The sequence below is a fragment of the Nothobranchius furzeri genome, chromosome 7 (genome assembly GCF_043380555.1).
Source record: "Nothobranchius furzeri strain GRZ-AD chromosome 7, NfurGRZ-RIMD1, whole genome shotgun sequence".
Classification (NCBI taxonomy): Eukaryota; Metazoa; Chordata; class Actinopteri; order Cyprinodontiformes; family Nothobranchiidae; genus Nothobranchius; species Nothobranchius furzeri.
The window spans coordinates 51,123,972-51,144,046 of record NC_091747.1 but is presented as its reverse complement, the minus strand read 5'-3'; the positions used below and the strand labels follow the sequence as shown (position 1 = coordinate 51,144,046).

Here is a 20,075-nt window from a genome sequence, read left to right as displayed (position 1 = left end):
ACTTTTTGGAACTGAGGTATTTTTTATGTCGTTTTATTTTGAAAGAGAACAAGGTTTGCCTTCCTTTCAGGGCAAAACATCTTATGTAGTTTTTAGAGCTCAAAACTGAATAAATATGCATTTTTCATTCCCAGGCTTCTTTTTAACTTTTATTTTTAACTTTGAGGGTTTTTTCCCCAGCTGAATAAAGTTTAAATAATTGGCATTATTTCAATAAAATCGTCCAATTGCCAAAAAAAAAAAAAAAAAAAAGACAACATAATTTTTCATTATTCTTTATTAAAATACTGCTGTACACACAAATATTGCAAAATCTGAGACAAGAACACAAGAGGGGCATAAAACATACTAAGATGGTGTTTTGGGTGTGTTGCTGTGAGGAATGGAGGTCATCTCTAATATTAGCTGGAGTGTGTGTGTGTGAGTGTGTTTGAGTGTAAGTGGAGGGGTTTCTAAAGCACCACATTCACCAGATTTGCCTCTTTCACTAAAACAGAGGAAGTATTACATGACCTATCACATCTCACTGCACACCTGCTCCCCCGTTTCAGCTTCCATGTTGGTTCCATGGCTGGATTCTGGTGTTTGTTTACAAACACCAGAATCCAGCTGTTGGCGAGCCTGGATCAGCATTTTTATGAGTTTTATTTGGGGGATTTTCTTCATTTTGAGCCAAATGAAAACAGATCTGTGCTTCAACATGATCTCCACAACGTTTAAAACGTTTTTTTTTTCCTTAAACCTCCATCTGAGCGCATCCATCGGCCCACATGAAGGGAGAAATGAGGGGCGGCCAATGACAGCCAAACACATTCAATCACTGGGCCCCTCCAGCTTTGTATTGTTGTCATCCTGAGAGAAATCCAAACTATCTGGGTGGGGGTGAACGCAGCAGCCAGCGCTGTCGCGTCTCCAGTCCGTTTCTGTTCCATGACCTTAAAAAGTCAAATAAAAAAAATTACATTGCGTCTCTTCCTGTCCTCGTCCATCTCCATTCCCTTCCTCTTCAAACCTAAAACCCCTGCTGGAATTGGTCCACAGATTAATTATAGAGCAGAAGTGGGGCAAAATCCATCTGGCCCCCACATCCTGCCGCTAAGAAAAGAGAGCAAAAGCAGCTGGTAAAAAGTCAAAAAGTATCACTTTTTCTCAAAAACAGAGCCCCGGGCTGGGAAATGAAGAGAAGGAGGGTAAGAGACAGGGACGGGGGACATTAGGGTGAGAAGACATGGAAGAGGGGGGACAAATTCAGGACATTCCACAAAGAGGCAGCTGTGGCTCCACCACTGATGAGTTGACCCGTTTGACGTCACAGCAGAGTCCTTTATGGTGGTGGCTGCATATGTAACACTCGGAGAAGACACCCCCACCCCCCAGTCTCGAGTCCAAGCTCCCCCAACCCCCGTGCCACTCACAAATATGAGCCTTCTGCACAAAAATATCAGGAATCCGTATTTTTCCAGTTTTACCCACCCTTCCACTGACCCGAGTGGTGTGTCCTCTCACCGCCAACAAGGCCCAGGTGAGCCGCGAGCCCTGAGTGGTGTATCCCGAGTGCGTTAGAACGAGAGGCGTGATCTCCAACCGGCAGAGAAACGTGGTCAACAAAAAGCTGGATTTCTTTTTTTATGTTGTTTTTCTTCCTTTAAATCATGAATCAGCTCTGGTATTTATGTCCTTGTGTGTGAATGAAGGACACACACACACACACACACACACACACACACACACACACACACACACACACACACACACACACACACACACTTCCATAAAAATAACAAAGAATCTTGACAAAAATTAAAATCTTAGTGCATCCTCTTCAGAAAAATAAGCCCCGCCTGTAGAAATGAATAAAAGCCGGAAAAAAGTTCTAAACTTCTCGTTTTTGTTCCCCAAATTTAAAAAAAATGTTGTTTATCACAGCTTCCATTATAGTCTGTTTTCTTTCTTTTTGTTTTGTTTTCAATTTTCAGCCACAGGGTTTTGGGAAAACAAAACAAACAAAATAAACCTGTTTAGAAAAGCCTCCCTGGTGGACAGGGGTCAGTGTATGTGACCGAAGTTCACGAAGCCCTGCCTCGCTGCCTTCGCTGTGCTGATGTTGTCATCGGGGAGCCTGGTCCTTCGCTGTAGTGCAAGTGTGCGCTCCGAGGCTGGGCAGTCCCATCCTGGGCCCGAAGGGGGCGCTACAGAGAGCCAGCGGCGGCAGCCTGCAGCTCCTGGAAGGTACTGTCGAAGCAGCGCTTCAGGTCCGAGTAGGTAACAACCAGGACGCTTTTCTCATCCCGAGCAACCAGGCTGATCTTCTCAGGAACACCCGCGTCCAGCTAAAAACACAAAACCCCCATTAGGAAGTCAAGATGTAACAAACGGATTCAACGATTTTACTATTTGTACAAAAACAACCACTTTCAGAGGCAATCTGTGAACTCTTTAAACTTTAACTTTGCAGCAGGTTAAACGAATGAGTGAAAAAATACAAAATGTATTCTTTTAAAATAGTTCAGAGTGTTAAAAAAGAGGAAGAACAAGGTGTCAAAAAGGAAAAAAACTGCAAAGGAGAAGTCAAAACCACCGATTTTATTCTCGGATTAATTAATTTGGACCGCTGAGACTTCACTGACTTTGTTGAGACAGGAAACGATGTGACTGAGGTCGATCCAGGGCGTCCCCGCTTCAGTCACCTGGTGGAACAGGTGGTCGCGGAAAAGCTTCAACAGGTAGCGGTCTCCGGTCTCCGACCACGCCGGGTCCTTCTGAAACCTGGTTCAGAATACACAGTGATGAGCCAAGCGCGCGCACGCACGCACACACACGCACACACACACGCACACACACACACACACACACACACACACACACACACACACACACACACACACACACTGTTACACACTGTTACTCACTCTGGTCGTTCGTTTATAGTACCCAGTTTGGTGAGCAGGCGGAAGAGACGACCATTTTGCACTTCCTGTATTAAAAGAAGAAACAAACATATATTACAGAAAATACATGAGAACATTTATCTGATCAAAAATGTGGAAACATTTAAAGAGACGTTCCACCCCAAAGTGAAATGAGTTTATTTCCACATTTCCCAGAGTTAGATAAGCGGGCAAAAGCTTTGTGTATGCAGCCCTGTTCTCCTCCTAATCTGGCTGTTTTCTGCTAGCTTTAGCGTAGCAGAAACAATGGAAGTAAACGGTAACAGCTAGCATTTTGTGTAAAAAAGTTGTGATAATTACACAATTATGATCTTACTTTTTCTTGGTGACCTCAACAATCATATCGAATGGAAATGGAAATAATAAGTAACGCAGAGAAATTACAGGAGCCAATTTAGATTTGGAATTATTTTACAACAAAGCACCGCTGGAAGGCACAAAGACGCAACACAGCAGCCCCAAAACTCGCCGTTTACCGTCATTAGGTTTACTGGATAACATTTACAACGTTTCATCCTAATGACGGTAAACAGCGAGTGTTGGGGCTGCTGCGTCATGTCCTTGCGCCTTCCAGCGGTGCTTTGTAATAATCACTATATGAGATGGACAAACCCTCCGTGATGTCACCAGTAGGTTTCTGATGAGCTCAGCTGAAGCCCAGTAGGTGTTCCCATAATTTCTGCTGACAAGTTGGCATTTTTAACATGGGAGTCAATGGGAACTTGCTCTTTTCTGGAGCCAGCCCCGGTGGATGAGGGTGGAACTGCAATGTATATCAGTTGGCCTCTATTTCGGATGACAAACGCTTCCTCCTTGTTAGAAAAGAGGCAGAAATGATGCATTCAGCTCTGAACACACTTGTGTACATCTACTAGTTCAAAAATAAACAGGGTGATGAGGCAAAGCAAGTCCATCTTAGGTAATCTAAGGCCACCCTGGAGGGCAACATAAAGGCTAACCTCGGGACGTTAGTGTTTTAAATCCAAATGGGAAAGTCTCAACAGGTTATAGCTCACCTTCATCTGAGGGAATAATTTAGTCCTGCATCTGCAGTTTCTTCATCTCTCACTCACATCTTCCTCTCTCTCTTTCTGCCTGCCTCACTTACATCCCAGACTTGCAGACTACAAGACCAAAAGTGCATTCAAATAATGAAAGTGCATTTATTTGGATGATCACAGTATAGGGAGACAGTTCATTAACACACAGAAATGGGCGGAGCCTGGATTCAATCCACTGAATACAGAGCGAACTCAGAACCCCTGAGCCACCGTCGAGCCTGCCCTTCTGCTCCTGATGGAAAAAGTTTTGTTTCTCTGGGTCAAAGAGTCGGCGTCATGTTACCGATGTAAACCCCTCACAACATATCTGATGCAGGTCGATGAAAATTTGTATCATCAGGACCCTGATGTGACCCTTGAGATCCGATCAGAACATTTCTAATTGTCCACGCGAGGCTTGTTTATGCTTTCACAGGTTCCGGGTAATTTTACCGGACTTTTGCGACATGTGCATGCCTCTATTTCACCGGGCTGTCCCGGTCAAACCTGCAGGAAATGTCCTGGAACCAGACTGCAGCACCAGGTATGTCAGCTCCATTTTTCTAAGTCCCAACAGAGTGGTCCTCCAGTCTGAAGTTGCAAGTGAAATAAACTGGTCGCAGGTGGCAAAAAGGGATGGGGTGGTCTTTCAAAACCTGTACAAGGTTGTTTTAGCAAATACTGGCTCAAGAAAATTATTACAAATATGAAAAAGTTGTTAAGTATCCCTTTAATGCACAGCTGTAGATGAAATCTTCCTCATGGTGTTCACATGTTCATAAAGATAATAAGCAGCAACGATTTTATATGTACTTGGTAACCAAATAAACAGCCCTCCCTCATAAGCTAAGCGGAGGTCACACATTTAGCAGCCACAAAGCAGAAACGATACAATAAACAGGAAGCTGCACACCAGCGCAGCAGAACAACGCTTTAGATTAATCTCCTTTTGATCATTCAGCCCATGCTCCTTCTTACGCCCCTATGAACCGAAATAGGCTTGTCGTCTTGTAAAGCGAAAAACAGAAGCCGTATGTATCGGATGGAGGTCAGAAAAAACTGTTTCCTTATTGATTCAAGGATGAAAGAGGAAGCTGACACACACAAAAAGGTGATGGTACCAGCTCGATCAAGTCATTTCACACATTTGCACTCCTACATGGTGATTCTAATTTCTGGATCAGTTTGCAGACCCTACTGCACCACACATCCTGTAAACACTGAACTTCCCCATCAGCTGAAGATCATTCCTGCAGAGCATCCCAATGCGCCGCCATGAGCTCACAGGTAAACAACGCGCGTCAACACCTGGTTGCTGCAGGCGCCAAGCGGACACAAAAGGTTACCTTGGCAAGGTCCTCTTCAATGACATCATTCCTCATCTGTGATGCATCTAGTTGTGTGTAGAACCGGGCTCCAATCATGGGCATGATATCATTGACGCTGCGTAGGCGAGACTGATCAGTCAGTAGGTACCTGCATAAAAACAGGAAGTGAAAACTGAGACTGCAGAATTAACACAAACTATAAACCATTCTACAAATAACTTAGAAGAGACGGTCAACGTAGTTGGCCAACTGCAAGCGGCGCGTAACGCAACAGAGCATTTTACCCGTGAGCCTCGTTCGCAGCGGGATCGTTTCAGACGCAGCTGGTCCTGCTAGGACGCAAAATAAACCGATATGCAACACCACACGTAAGCAACACATTCCAAATGTGGCGTTTCGCAGCCGGGAGAAATGCATTGACTGTAACAGTCATTAAATGCTGCGTACAACGCTTCACGGACATTATGTCGCTCATACGGGCCCGAAGGAAAGGCCCGGTAGCTGCAAGCTCAAACACGCTTTGGGGGGGGGCGGCCTGGACCGCAAGCTGATGTCTGGGCCGATGTCCACAGATGAGTGTGGAAGAGGATGAGGACAAGGACTAGATACGTGGATCTATTGGCATTTGTTCAAAGTCGTTCCTTGGTATTCCCACGACATCCTAGAACCAAAGTGCTCCACCATTCTTTGTCCTCTCGTCCAACAAGGATGTTATAAGTACCTTGGGCTATCATTAACAATAGTTTGGGCGAGTGTAAGCACTTGCTTGTGCCAGTGTGTTCTGCGGTTAGCATTACCACGACCAATACTGACCAAGTTCAAGTGGGTTGGGAGCTTGCATCTTCCTCTAGTCATTAAACGTGATCCAGTGAAACGTGTCAAACATGATTTAGGAAATCTTGTTTGAGGAACCAAGTTCAGATCGTTGCATGATCTGGTGGTTTTTGGTGTTTTCATTTTTCTTTTAATATATTTAAACAACTTTTTTTCTCCCTGGCTATTAAAGGAGTAGTTGACTCATTTAATCATAGTAGGAATTAATGCCTTGTAAGTCGCACTCTGGGGAAAAGATATACCGGTGCACCATTTCTAAGAACTAGAAGTGAGCCACATCACAGCTGAGCTTCAGAAGACAGGTTTTGGAGACTTATTTCCTAATATCTGGACATCTCGCCTCTGACTGGATAACAGCAATAAGACTCAACCACTAAGTTTGCTCTGCGGTGTTGATGTTTTATCTCCACAAATAACACAAGCCAAGAGGAGCTGCTGCTGTGCGGTGGAGTTGCTAATGTTAATGGTTAGCTTAAACTAGTCGAGACGTTTTCTCCTGCTGTCCTGGACGCTTAACTAACAGCAGCCATCCCCGTTGTGACTTAAGATGGGTGAGTCCATGAATGTTAAGTGACAGTGTGACATGGCTCTGTCAGGCTAATCAGATCCTAGCGTTCCACCGTCTGTTTTCTCTCAGAAGCTGATGCAGGAGACAGGTGTAGGAGACTACTTTCATGTCCAGCCTGCATGAAAAACTCAGAGTGATTATAATCAGTAGGGCTGCACAATATATCGTAAATATATCGTTATCGCGATATCAGCATGCACAATATGCATATCGCAAAGAACAGATAAATATCGCAATGAATGGTCAGCTCAAATGTTTGCTACACATGATGCACTCTGCCAATCAAATGAAAGCATGATGTTTTTTGAACAAATCAAATAGAGCTCTTCGCCCGTTTGGCCAAATGGGTGGGTTCTCATAGGTCAGATGACCGCCCCCGAGGCGGACGGCACTTCATTTTGATGGTTAGCAAACACCTGAGTTAGCTTTGTTCTGCTCTTTTTGCCGATTCTGCTTTTCTCGAGATCGACTGATCGCCCTTTCTTGTTCATTTTCTTTTTCCCTTTCCTCACCTTTTTAGCTTTTCTCATTTTTATAATTTTTTATGTCATTTTTAATTATTTTTAACCCTGAGTTAAGTTTTTTATTCATCATGTTATGTCGTCATCGCAATATTAATCATTGCTATCGAGTATCGCAGGTTTTCCTAATATCGTTCAGCCCTAATAATCAGAAATTTTGATTCAGCGATTTTCAGTTTTTGGTTTTTTTTTTTTTTTTTTTTTTTAGATCTGGTTCATTTGCATTCGTATCTAAAGAAATTTTTTAAATTTGTCCAAAACCAACAACACACAAGGCCTAAAAACGATACAGGGTTCCTACAGGTTTCATCAAGTTAAATTCAAGACTTTTAAAGACTTTCAAGACAACTTATGTAAAATTTTATACCTATTTCACGACCCTACAGGCAAAAAAAATCCTTGAACTTGCTTTCAGTTATTTATCTTTTTTTTATTATACTTTGCCAAAACACTCAGTAGAGAACAGTAGCAGAGCGGTTTGAGCTATCACAGAAAGGCTAGCTAGGTAACGTAAAACACATGTTTAAAATATTACAGTGTCTGTAGGGCTGGGTACCAGTAGATATTTCTTGATACTACTACTTTAACCTGGTTTTTGATGGCGGTACCTTAACGATACTTTTGTTGAAATCTATATTTTTTTAAGAGAGGATAACAAACTACTTTTGGTTTTGTTCTTTTTGTTTATATTATGTTATATTTATTTACATTATACTTTATTTTAAAATTTTCCTATGCAAAAACAGAGCTAAGCTACAGAGCAAAAGTCACAAAATGTAAATATCTGTAAAAAAAATATCCTTTATTAATGCTTCACTTCATGTCGGTTACAGCAGTAACAACAACCCTGCTGAACTGCATTTATAATGCTGGTAAACAGCAAGTAAGTCTGCAGGGCTGCAGGTTTTTGTCCTATTTCTGCTTTTATCAGCCTCCATCCTCAGACTCCTCCAGTGTTTTGGACGGTGACAAACTCGGGTTTACTTTTTTGCACTAAAAGACTTCCCATGTTTCAGCTCTCAGGATGATGCGCCGCACGATGAGATGCTTTGTTAAATTGCTGCTATTCCTGATTTTCACAGCTGGTTTTGCATTTTGCTGCCGCTTACTTTTGCAAAATGCACCCAAACTTTAAGAGTTTTTTTTTTTTTTGCATTTTCAATCACGGACTGCAGAGAAGTGTTGTTGAAAGGAGACGCGTCCCCTCCACTCTGGATCAGTCAAGTGACCCGCGGTGGCACATTGAGACATTTTAATACTTTTATTTCTGACATCAGTCCCAAAAAGGTCCAGAGTTCTGGTACCCAGCCCTAGACGCCAGTCACCCTTACTCATGGTCTGCTGAGATTGCACGCGTTTCTCCTCTGCTGGAGGTCTGTGTGGTCTGTTATGTTTACAGTTTTGTAGCACCGCTGTAGCGCGGGAGCCCAATACGTCACGCATTTGGCGTATTTAGACCAGAGACTGCGCTGCGTTTTCAATGACTGGTTCCGCTACTCTTTATTTATGCTAGGGCTGCTCAATTAATTGAATTTTAATCACGATTACGATCTGAGTTTTGAACGATTATAAAAACAAAACAAGCCGATTATTTGCTCCTCTCACTTGCGCTGCCCTGAGTTGCAAATGAAGCGCTCCTCCCACAGTGTGGCCAACTTAGCGACTTTGACGCTATTTCTAGCAGTTTTTCAGACCCCCTTCTTGACTTTTTAAATCTTAAAAGTACCTAGCGAACATCTCAGAAACATCTCTGGTAACCCTTAGCTACTTTCTGGATAACTGTTGTTGACATTTCCTGCAGGTTAGCTAAACACTCTGCCTGCGCTCCGGACCGTTCTTCAGGACATTAGGAAAGGGAATGATGCAGTGATGTGTCAGTCGCTAAAGAAACGGCTTTCGGAGTCTGCGCTGTTGGAGTAACCAGAGTGAGTGACACACACACCGCACCTGCAGACTCCTGAGCCACTAAAAACGGCGAAATGTGCGCGTGCGGCGTGCTAAACACACGTGCAGCTTGCCCCGATTGCTGAGACCGGGTTGGGGGGTGGGGGGTGCAGCTGTGGTTGGGACAATTATTACATTAACTGATGGACCTGTAAATAAATAGTTTATAAATAAGGTAGAAATAAGTTCCTCACGCTGATAAATAACTAATCTCTCTGAGGACACGGTGCTAGTGCACTCTCCTACAGCACCTTGACACGACTCAATAAATGTTATGCAACATTTTGTGAACATCAATTTATTTGCATTTATTTGTTATAAATGCCACTGTATAATTCTTGCTGTCAGTATTTGCAAGATATTGGTATTTGGGTCTGTACTGGTTAGACTTAAATGAGTTAAACCAAGGTCTATAGCCCTTGGGTCATAGACTATGAGCTATAAGTATATTGGTTTTTTTATACTGGGAATCAGGAGTTATTTTAGTGATCATCTTGTTTCTTGATTTTGTCCTGATTGTGCCCTGAGCAATTTTATGACTGAATAAAAACAAATAAAATCAACATAATTTGAAAAATCGTCCTAAATGATCGTGATCTCAATTTCAGTCACCATAATCGTGATTATTATTTTTGCCATAATCGAGCAGCCCTAATTTATGTTACGTTGTTTAATAAAAAATTATTGTGGTTGACAATGAAACCTTAGAGGACAAATACAGTACGGAGAATCTACATACAAATTTTGTCACCCAGTTGTCAAAATTCAAGACTTTTTAAGGAATTATTGCTAAATTCAATGCTTTTAAGACTTTTTAAGACCCCGCAGGAACCCTGGGATACAACGTGTTCAAGTTTTTGCGTATTAAAAGAACTTTTAGCTAAATTAATTTTTTCTTAGTTTGTTTTGATTGTGGTGGCTTGAACTGTGTGCCTTGTGGCACACGGTGTCCGTCATCACCATGTTCCTCTTACAGAATAAGGTTCTTGAGGTCTGAAGAGTAGTTGATAGACACCAGCTCCATGGCCTTCTGCAGGTTTTCCCTTTGAATCCCAGCCAGCGAATTACAGGCCAAAGCCAGCACCACCTTGCCCAGCGACACCAGATCTGCTTGCTGTGAGACAAAAACACACAGATATTATTAAAAGGCGAAGAGCTCAACCAGAGCTGCTCATCACCTGAGGTAAATGAGGTTTGGGTCAAGCTAGATTTAGGCGTTTGTTTGCAAAGCTTCACATGTTTGACAAACTTGCTAAAGTACCTGGTACTGTGGCATCATGGCAAGATGATTGGTCTGAGTGTTGTCAAACGTTAAGACATCAAACACCCCAACGCAGTTGACCCGTAACCTTTAAGAAAGGATCAGACGCCTCAGAAGTGTCCCAAAACACAGTTGAGCAAAAAGAGGAAGCCTGGACTCAAAAGGTGCTTCTTCTTTTCATACATTTTCTTTAACAGGAAGTTCTGAGTACACGCTGAAGAAGAACATAAGCCATGTACGGCTATGAGTGACCCTTCTGCTAGGGTGTCTGTACCTGGTCTTGCCAGTGATGAGAATCTTGCTGGGGTCCATGACCCGGCAGGCCAGACCGGCGGTGTGGATGGAGCGCAGGGCCGAGCTGAGCTGAACGATGTAGGCCCAGATCAGAGACTCCGGCAGCAGACCTGCGTGCTGCCGCGGTGGCGGAGGTTCGTGTTGGCCTTGAAAAGAAAAGCGCTTCATCACTCAAATAGCAGACATTAACAAACCTCAAACCACCAGCTTCCTCTGCTTTTTACAGTCAGCAGAAAACACTTTTAATCAGTTTATCTTTAGAGAATTGTGTTAGAAAAACACTTAATCCTTCAGGTATCCTCAAAAATTCACCTCACTCTCAGGTATGATCAAGAGATGTGTGAGAAAAAGCAGCTGATGTTACCAAAAGTTATGTTTACCTTCTCTTAGCGAGTGTCGGGGCGTGTGCGCCACAATTGAAGATTACTACCACAACTCTTTGTTCCTGAAAACTTATTTCTAAGCTTTTTGCTCCAAACACAAGTCTGCAAACATAAAGGTTGTTTTCTATGGGCTTCGCTGGCTTTGCTTCCCCAGTTTGTCGCTCCTGTAGGCTGGTTACACACCAGCACCTGCTCTAGGATCGGTTTCAGCCACAGTTTCCGCCCAAATGCCCCAGTTTCTGTCACAAAGACAAATCTAAACTCCAAGCAGTTCCTCCACACTTGGTTTAGATCCTTAAACGAGTCATTCTTAAAACTCCAAACAGCTATTTTGTTTCTTAAACCAGACATAAGAGTTTGAAGTGAGCTCAACCAAATAGAAACGAGACATTTCATTATGACCTCATGTGGAGAGGTGCGATGCTGGTTCTATTTTAGAGGAGGAGAAGGAAGAGACAACAAACTCACCCCACTTCCTTTTGGTAAAATATGAATCTGCTGCAGGGTCATTAAAATGTCTGCTGAACATCGTTTCTGCACCAGCGTGGAAATCATAAGAGAAGACCAACGCTGGGGAGGAAAGAGAAAACAAAACGTTACGCCGGTGCAGCTGTTTCGATCGTATTAACGCAGAATGTTTGACTGGAAGGACGCTGCCGGGTTTAATAAACTAGCTTCACGGATCGGAGTTGAGACTCACAGTGGTCTCCGAAGGCCTTAGTGGTGAAGACCTCTCTAAGCGTTACTGCGTTGGAGTGCTGAATCTTCTTCCACATGTCCACCAGCATCATGCACTTTGTGTTTACAAGGCGAAACCCTGGCAACCAAACATAAAGGAGCAAATTAGCACGTTTTTCTTACTAAATCTGCATCCTGAGATGCATCCGGGTTTGCAAATGCAACTCTGGGTTTGTTCTAAGAAAACCTGCAACAGTTTGGACACTTCCTCAAAACAAACATTAGATGTAGATGAACTGGAGGACTTGTCTCATGGCATTACCGTGTATCCTCCTCAGGCAGTAAGACAGGTCGTCCTTGCTGTTGACCGCCTTGTAGCAGGAGGTGATGTAGCTGAAGTTGCTGGTCTTCTGCATGCGGTTTGGTGGGGGGAGGGGCTCCAGGGGGAACAGGCTGTGGTAGCTGTCCACTTCAGACGGTACATCTGACAGAAAAGGTTTAAAAACACACACATCTCTATCAAATCGACTAAAATCAATTCTACAGACAGCATTTGGCCATCAAAGCCTCGTTTAGATGTAGATACAGATAATTAGTGCACAGGTGAGGCTTTACCTGGGTTCTCCGAGTGGTCGATTTGGGCCATGGTTATCAGGTGTCTGTTGATCAACTCCTACCGGACAAAAACAGGAAGCAGATCAGATGTTTCCTTCATACAGGAGGAGACGGGGGAGGATAACTGACCTGTCTGAGCTCATCAGCCATGAAGAACGACGGGGCGTTGGCTTTTGGCTGCATGTACGCAACGTGAGGGGCAGTGGGGGGGTAGATATGGAAGGTGGGAAACACCTGCAATGAAACCAAGAACAAGAAACGGCTTCATATTTACAGAGAAATGAAAACAAAGGTGTTAATAAGAGGAAACAAAAGTCCTGATGAAGATCTTAATCAGGTGTTGGGTTGTTTATATTTGAATATTTGGTTGAAACACAGAGAAAAGTGTTTTGGTGTGTTTTTACTGGTTTACACACCATCCCGGCCATGGGAACCGGCGTGTTGTCTGTGTAGAAGTAAGTCGTCCCTCCTACAGTCTCCTTCTGGATGATGTGTGCGCCCTGGTCGGACGCTGTGGTGGGCACCATGTAGTTGGCGGGGTTGGGGGTGTGGCTGCGCCGGCGGGGGGCCGGCGAGGTGTGAGGTGTGATTTTAGGAGAGTGGAGAGGAGAGGATCCAGCAGAAAGAGACATGCCTAAAAACAAAGTCAAACCCTAATAATCGCTGGAGTCAAATGGAAATGTTGTTAAATAATAAGTTAGAAAAATAAATCATACCTGGAGCTAGAGCAGCAGCCGTGGAGCCCCCGAGAGCAAAGAGGGGAGAGGGGAAGGCCTGGACAGCAGACTGGGCCATGGTGGCCATTCGAGGAGCTCCTTTAGGGATGAACTCGCTCGCAGTCGGGTTAGGAGCCTGTGAGCAGACGCAAAGAATTATAACAACTAAAAAACCCTTCATGTCACAAATAAGCTGTCCGCCTGCTCACCTTTCTCCTTTGGGAAATGCTAAGAGCACCAAAATCGCTGAACAGTGAAGATGTCGGGGAGTTCACTGGATCTGTAAAAGAGTGACGAGTTGAAAAGAGGCCTTTTGAGTCATCAGGACGATCAGTGTGGTCCTCCGTGGCTCTCTGAGGGAGTCTTACCACGAGCGCTGTGGCTGTAATTCTTGGCACCATCATTGAGAAGACTGGGAGAGCTGCTGCTGGTTGTCATTCGCTACAAACAACAACAATAACATAATAACTGCCCCAAAAACAACAGTTTTTCTATTATAAAACATGCAAAAAAGGCCTCTCTCTCAACCAGAAAACCAATACATGTGTTCAAAATCGACTAAAGAAACATTTTCCTTCTGTTAACTAGAAGCAAACTCACCTCGGGTCACACAACATGTAATTTCTTTCCCCAAAAGCCACATGTAAACTCACATTTTTCCGTTAGAAAGCTTTAAAATGTACAAACCTACGCACAAAAACAAGGAGCATTTGTTACAGTCATGCTAAAAACCTCTCTGCACCTTTTTTGTTGTTATTATATCAAGACATAATAAAATCATCATCTAGTCATTCTCTGGGTTTTAAATGTTGTAAATAAAACTTTAAACAACACGTGACAACCGCATCATTGTTTACTAAACAAAAATCAATATGCAGAACCAGTGTGAGAAACGCTGAGCTGATGATTTAACTCGTGATCTTTATTAGAGACATTCATTTGTACTAAAGACCACTGCAAATGCAGTGTTTCCCTTACATAGGCGTAGCCGTGGCGGGCTGAAATCCCAGCGCCACGCCTACAAGATCCCAAGTTTTATTGATATTTTTTTTTCTTTCTTTGCTCCATTTCCCGAAGAAGCAGCGGGAACTACTCTGTTGTCGCTTGTGATCACAGCCGGCAGGCAGCGAGGAGGAGGAGGCAGGGCAGTTACAGCTAGGGAGGATAAAGTATTTTTGACGAATACGAGCATGAAACGAGTAAAACTCCTAAATATCTGTAATCGTGCTGAAGGAAAATCCTCATTGGGTAACTGACTGTCATCACGCTCCGTGATTGGCCAGTCACAGAGCGCCCGCCCCTTCCTAAACACAAAACTCTGCAGCCGGGAGCTCAGCCCGGCCCAGGCATCCACGCGCACACACAGACAGTAACGGCTCTCTCTGTGCTTGCTTCACTGTTGCTCACGTTTCTTCAGCTCGCCTCTTTTTCAGTTTAATATTTAAAGTAACTGTTTTCGTAACGTACGTGGTGCATTTGACAAGACAGAGCTGAAAACGGCTCGTGCATGCGTCGGTCACTGCCTCCGCTCCGGTCGAGTTTTTTTTTATTTTTATTATTTTAACTCTCTCTCTCTCTCCCGCTCTCTCTCTCTCTCTCTCACACACACACACACACACACCTTAATCAACATTGTTTTGTTTAACTGTGTGTGGGAAAAATGCCAACAACGTTAGGAAAAAAATCTGTGTAATCAAATTAAAATAAAAAATAATTAAAAAGTTGTGTCTGGTTCTAGCATTTCATATTTCCTAGTTCCTACTGCATGAGTTCAGATGTATTAATCCATGCACTTAAATATTAATGTTCTGATTTTATTGAAAAACTTGTTCTGTAAGATTTCCTTTACTATTGTGATCAAAACTATTTAATCTCAGTTCTGAGGCTGCTCTGTAAATAGTTTTCAAATAAACAATAGTTTATAAATAAACTACTTCTGATCACTCCATATCAATTTCAGATTTAAAATAATGTATTGATGTAAGCCACACCCACTAATTTCCAAATAATAAATAAGAGGTGCATTCATCTGTGTATCTCCTTTGATCCGCATTAGTGATATTTTCAGCACCAGAACAGTGAAGCAAAGAAGCTGATTCCTGAGTTTATGTTAGTAATTTTATTTATTAGGTGCATCTAACCTGTTCTATTTTTCTCTGAAATGAGATTAAATCAGTGCTTCTATGGGTTGTCTCCAATCTGCACAAGAAAAATGTACTTTATTATAATGTTCACTGTAATGCATCTTGATGCTCTTAACAAATAAATTAAATCAAAGATATTGGTCAATAATGTAAATTTGTGTTTCAGTCATTTTTATACTGGCTTAAAAATACTTCATTAAGTCTACTAAGCAGGGGTGTAGAATGTTTTAATAGGGCCAGTCCAGTAATGATCTTGGACCAAAATAAAGGGGCAAAAGGAGATGTTTTTCTAGACGCCAAGAAAAGTTAAATGCCAAATCCCTCCTGCAAAGTGTGTCACTGAGTCTCAGTGACTGAGAGTTTAAAACAAAAATTATTCTAGTGCAAATATTGGTGTATTCACCTTTAAAACTAGTTATTAAAATGCAGCAGCTGCTGGATTGGTGCAGTTCAAAGTGGAGTGCATCAAATAAAACAATATTAACATAAAAGTGAGACGTGTCATAACCACCCCCCCACCCCCAAACCACCACAGCTGGAAAAATTCCTAGAGGAAACACTGAAATGTATTAAAAAATAAATAAATAATAAAAAAAAACGAGTGAACTTTGTCTTCAAAGGTGTGGAACACTCATTTAATCAATACATCTAGATTCAAAAATGAAACATGTTGCTGTAAAATAAAAACGATTCAATGAAACGTCTATGCGACGGTGTTGCTCGTACCTGCATCATTGAATATTTGGACTCTGCTGGGCTTCCGAACCCGTTGACCCCAATAAAGCTGCTGCTGAAGTAAGAGTTGGTGAGATTGGCATCACTCAGGTTTGAACCCTCCATTCCTGGGACTGTGGATGACACAAGTTATCACTAAAAGTTAACAAGAACAGCGAAAAGTGCATATCCTGCTGTGATGTAAAAAGCACCAAAAACATACCGCACAAGGTCTGTTGACCGATCGCTTTTAGATCGAATTTGCAGTTTTAAACACCACAATCATGTTATCGTCAAAGCTGCGTTTTTTGCAGAGCTCTTGACTGACCCAGGATCTGTTGTGTCAACCTCTTCACACATCCTGGTTCTTTGGGTTGCAGCAGTTTAGTTTTTTCAAAGAGTAATTATGTGAAACTTGTCACAAAAATTCCCTGAATAGTAATGGATCTTTTTGGTCCAGTTTCATGTTTTTGTTTGATCTGTTTTCCCAATTTTTTTTAAATACATTGTAATAGTGCAGTAGTGTGTATCATTAAGGTACACCCTACAAATGTGTTCTCATAAGTACTGAAAAACTACTATAAGAGTGAAATAAAGCACCTTCAACGTGCCTCTCGTTATGGGGGTGCTTTTTGCGACACACCAGACTTCAGTAAAGTTAGCAAGATATTCACAGATTCAACTTTTGCGGCTCAATACCTTCTGAACAGAGGGGAATTGGTATCGTGGCAAGGTAGTGAACAAGCTACAACCTCGTTTCTTAAAAAAGAAATAATACGCTCTGCTCCCGATGGTTACGTTAGATGGCCTGTATTTGATATAGCGCCATCTAGAGTCCTGGAACCCCCTAAGGCGCTTTACAACACAATCAGTCATTCACACACTGGTGGGGATGAGCTACGATGTAGCAACAGCTGCCCTGGGGCGCACTGACAGAGGCTGCCGAGCACAGGCACCACCGGTCCCTCCGACCACCACCAGCAGGCAACGTGGGTTAAGTGTCTTGCCCAAGGACACAACGACAGCGACAGACTGAGTGGAACTCGAACCTGCAACCTTCCGATTACGGGGCGAGCACTTAACTCCTGAGCCACCATTGATCTCTATGGGCCGACGGAACAAAACGAGCGCTCAGGGACCATCAGCAAATCATCACACCAAAAACATTAGATGATAAACTTTGTAAAAAGTCCATTGTTACACACTGCAGCGTGACCAAATTTACAAAATACAACACTGCACACACGCTGATCACACTAAACTATTTAGTTTAATCCAGGTATACAGTTTTGATTTAGTGTGAAACTTTTAATATAAATTGCAAAAGCTCATCCATTTAAAACTATAGTGACACCAAATTCACACAGAAAATCACAACTTGGATGCTGATCATATTACACATTTTATGTTTTTAGAGAAAATACTATACTTTTCTTCTTTTTTTTTCGTTCTGACTTTTGGTGATATTTTAAAACGTAGAAATTAAATAACTCCTATACTGTGAACTCTTGACACAAAATTATGCCTGCTGGTCAATACTTAGCTCCTCTACATATTACAAAATTGTGTGTCAATTGAGTTTAAAGTGTAGGAGCTATTGAAATTAGAAAATTTTAAAAAATTTAAATTTTAATTCTGAGAAGTATTTTTAAACAAAAGTAAATGTTATGTCAACAGAGTTTACAGTGTAGGGGCTATTGAAATCTCTTACTTTGAAAGAAATCACCCAAAATCAGAGAAGTACAAAAAAATAAAAATAAAACGTGCAGACCGTAGATAAGGTAATGCAATTAGTTGCCGTCAGTTTGGTATCGCTAACATTTTCAATGTAGGAAATATAGATAATTATAAGTTATAAAAAGATAACCAAAAAGCAGACAAGTCATTTTTCTGCATCCAATGATAATCATGAATGAATGAATGATAATGTGGTGTATGATTTTGGTGTCACTACATTTTAAAATGGAGCAAATGTCAAAATTGATATCTTCAAAAATTAAAAAATTATAAACATTATGTGTTACTGGATTAAAATAATCAATGTAGTATGAAGAACATGTGTGTAGTGTTATATTTTATGAATTTGGTGACACTGCAGCATACAGGGGTGGTGCTGTTTCTGGTTAGTCCATTTTCAGACGGTCCCGGCAGGTTCGTGTTCTCATAGAGCACAATTTAGCTCGTCGGGAGCTGAGCACGGTTTTTTTTATTTTTAAGATTGTAGCTTATACACTACCTTGCCACGAGTCCAGAGAGGTATTTTATGTTTTGAAGTATTATCCTGTTCAGAAGGTATTGAGTTGCAAAAGTCGAATCTGTGAATATCTTGCTAACTTTACTGAAGTCAACACCAGATCCTGCCACAAGGTGATAAAATAAAGCGCACCTTAAGTAAAAAAAAAAAAAAAAAAAGTTGTATTTTTTAAATATATAAATATTCGCTGCTATTGGTGGTTTTAGGTTTGAATGTGTCTAGAAAGCTTTGAATGACTTAAGTCAAACGTAAATGCGTGTTTATTAATGTTTGTTTACCCCGACAAAAGACGACGCGAAAAGCAACAACAATGCTGTAAAACAGTTAGCATTGATACGCTAACGTTAGCAAACATGAAAAACACAACAGCAGCACTACTTGGAATTAAAATATAAGCATTTAACTAGATTAAAACTAATGCTACAACAAGTCAAAGGAGTAAGAAATCTTGAGACGAAAAAATAAACACTAAAGTTAGCTCAAGCGTTTGTTAATGTGACGCTTGTTTGTTTAACTGGACAAGCTAATAGCTACACAGCTGTCACACAAAAACAGGCCTCCGAGTGAGCTGCACACACATGGCTCTTTATTATTGTGCTAATATTCAATGTAAACTAAATTAAACTTGCAAAACAACCAGAGAGAAAGATAAGGGCTAACTGCCTACAATAAGGTTTGGTTCTGGCATGTTACGGTAAACCACGCTGTTTAGCGGTAAAGAGGCCCATGCGAGTCCTCGGGCTAAATTACGAGACCGCTGCTTAAGGCCTCAAAGAAAAGTCAGTTAGCTAACTCGTCCGGGGCCCTGTCCGTGTGTACTCACTGGTTAATAGCTGCCCCTCTAGGGACGTGCCCGCAGGCCCCAGTGTTTCGTTCTTCTTGGATACACCGGTCCCTCCACCGCCAGTGCAAGGCGTCACCGCCGTGACGCCGAGGGAGTACCCCGCCGTGGCCAGCGGAACAGGGCTACCGCCGCCGTGCAGCGGCATGCTGCCCATGCACGGGTCTTCGTGCAGAAACTGACACTCATCCCCATAGAAGCAGGTTTTGTCTTTCGCATAGTATCGGCAAAACTTCACCTTGACATTGGGTATCCCGACACCCCCGAGCGGAGCAGCTGAAGGTGGGAGTCCACTGTTCATGGCACCACTGCTGCCGCCACTGCTGCCGGAAGGCACTCGAACATAGAGCCGCGGAGAGCTAAGTGCTAAGCCAGCTACTTTACTACTCTAAATAAATCACTTCAGCTCACGGATAACATTTAACATCCCATATTACTCGTATTATAAAGCTAAAATACATTTTGGTTTAAGAAAATATGCCCGCATGTGTGAAATCTTGGTGGTTGTTGTCACCGTCCATGCAGCTGCCTACGCTGTAGCGGAGCCTGTTGTTGTTTTCTGCTCTCAGCCAGGCTGATGAGTCGATAGCAGAGCAGCTAACAAGGATATGCTGCGTGGAGTGCAGCATCATTCACCTGCCGCAAACTCAACTCAAGAGCGCTGCTTCCCAATTTTAAACTTAAAGTGCAACTCCAAGTATTTCTGATGAAGTCACTAATAAATAAATGAGTAAATTAATAAATAAACTGAGACAGAAGGCAACATTAGTATTTTTTATTTAATCTTTATTCATTTATGAATAATGTTTTAGTGCTGTGTAATAATAAAAATTATATGATTTTAGCAATCGAAGTCTTTAATTTAATTAAGTTTTGATCCCTCTAGACCACACATTTAACACTGCAGGATCTGCAGTCGAGTGGCGGGCCCTAAACTTTGGGAATTTTGGAAACCACCGAGGTTTCACTCAGGACATGAACAAAGGAAAACA

General features: G+C 42.2%; 1 protein-coding gene across 2 annotated transcripts; it reads right to left on the bottom strand.

Moving 5' to 3' along the window:
* Window positions 1-1,964: 1,964 nt before the first annotated feature.
* Window positions 1,965-19,612, bottom strand: pan3 (poly(A) specific ribonuclease subunit PAN3). Of its 2 annotated transcripts, XM_015955213.3 has the most exons (18): window positions 19,066-19,612; window positions 16,001-16,122; window positions 13,499-13,571; window positions 13,340-13,410; window positions 13,131-13,266; window positions 12,831-13,048; window positions 12,544-12,648; window positions 12,415-12,472; window positions 12,122-12,283; window positions 11,822-11,938; window positions 11,590-11,691; window positions 10,719-10,884; window positions 10,445-10,532; window positions 10,158-10,297; window positions 5,335-5,464; window positions 2,910-2,974; window positions 2,628-2,766; window positions 1,965-2,330 (listed from the first exon to the last, which is right to left on the bottom strand). In XM_015955213.3, exons 1-18 carry the CDS (start codon window positions 19,382-19,384, stop codon window positions 2,190-2,192), a joined length of 2,352 nt encoding a protein of 783 aa, XP_015810699.1. In that variant the 5' UTR covers window positions 19,385-19,612; the 3' UTR covers window positions 1,965-2,189. The 2 variants fall into 2 exon arrangements, with proteins under 2 accessions (XP_015810699.1, XP_070409291.1); XM_070553190.1 differs by lacking the exons at window positions 1,965-2,330; window positions 2,628-2,766; window positions 2,910-2,974 and adding an exon at window positions 3,819-4,072.
* Window positions 19,613-20,075: the final 463 nt, after the last annotated feature.

What these genes read in the sequence shown, in the direction of transcription:
- pan3 (XM_015955213.3), bottom strand. Translation starts at nt 19,384, where the DNA reads ATGAACAGTGGACTCCCACCTTCAGCTGCTCCGCTCGGGGGTGTCGGG. An exon ending in CCAAATATTCAATGATGCAG is followed by an intron (nt 13,572 to 16,000) that starts GTACGAGCAACA and finishes TGTTGTTTGTAG; the next exon opens with CGAATGACAACCAGCAGCAG. An exon ending in GACCTCAAGAACCTTATTCT is followed by an intron (nt 5,465 to 10,157) that starts GTAAGAGGAACA and finishes GTTTTTATGCAG; the next exon opens with GTACCTACTGACTGATCAGT.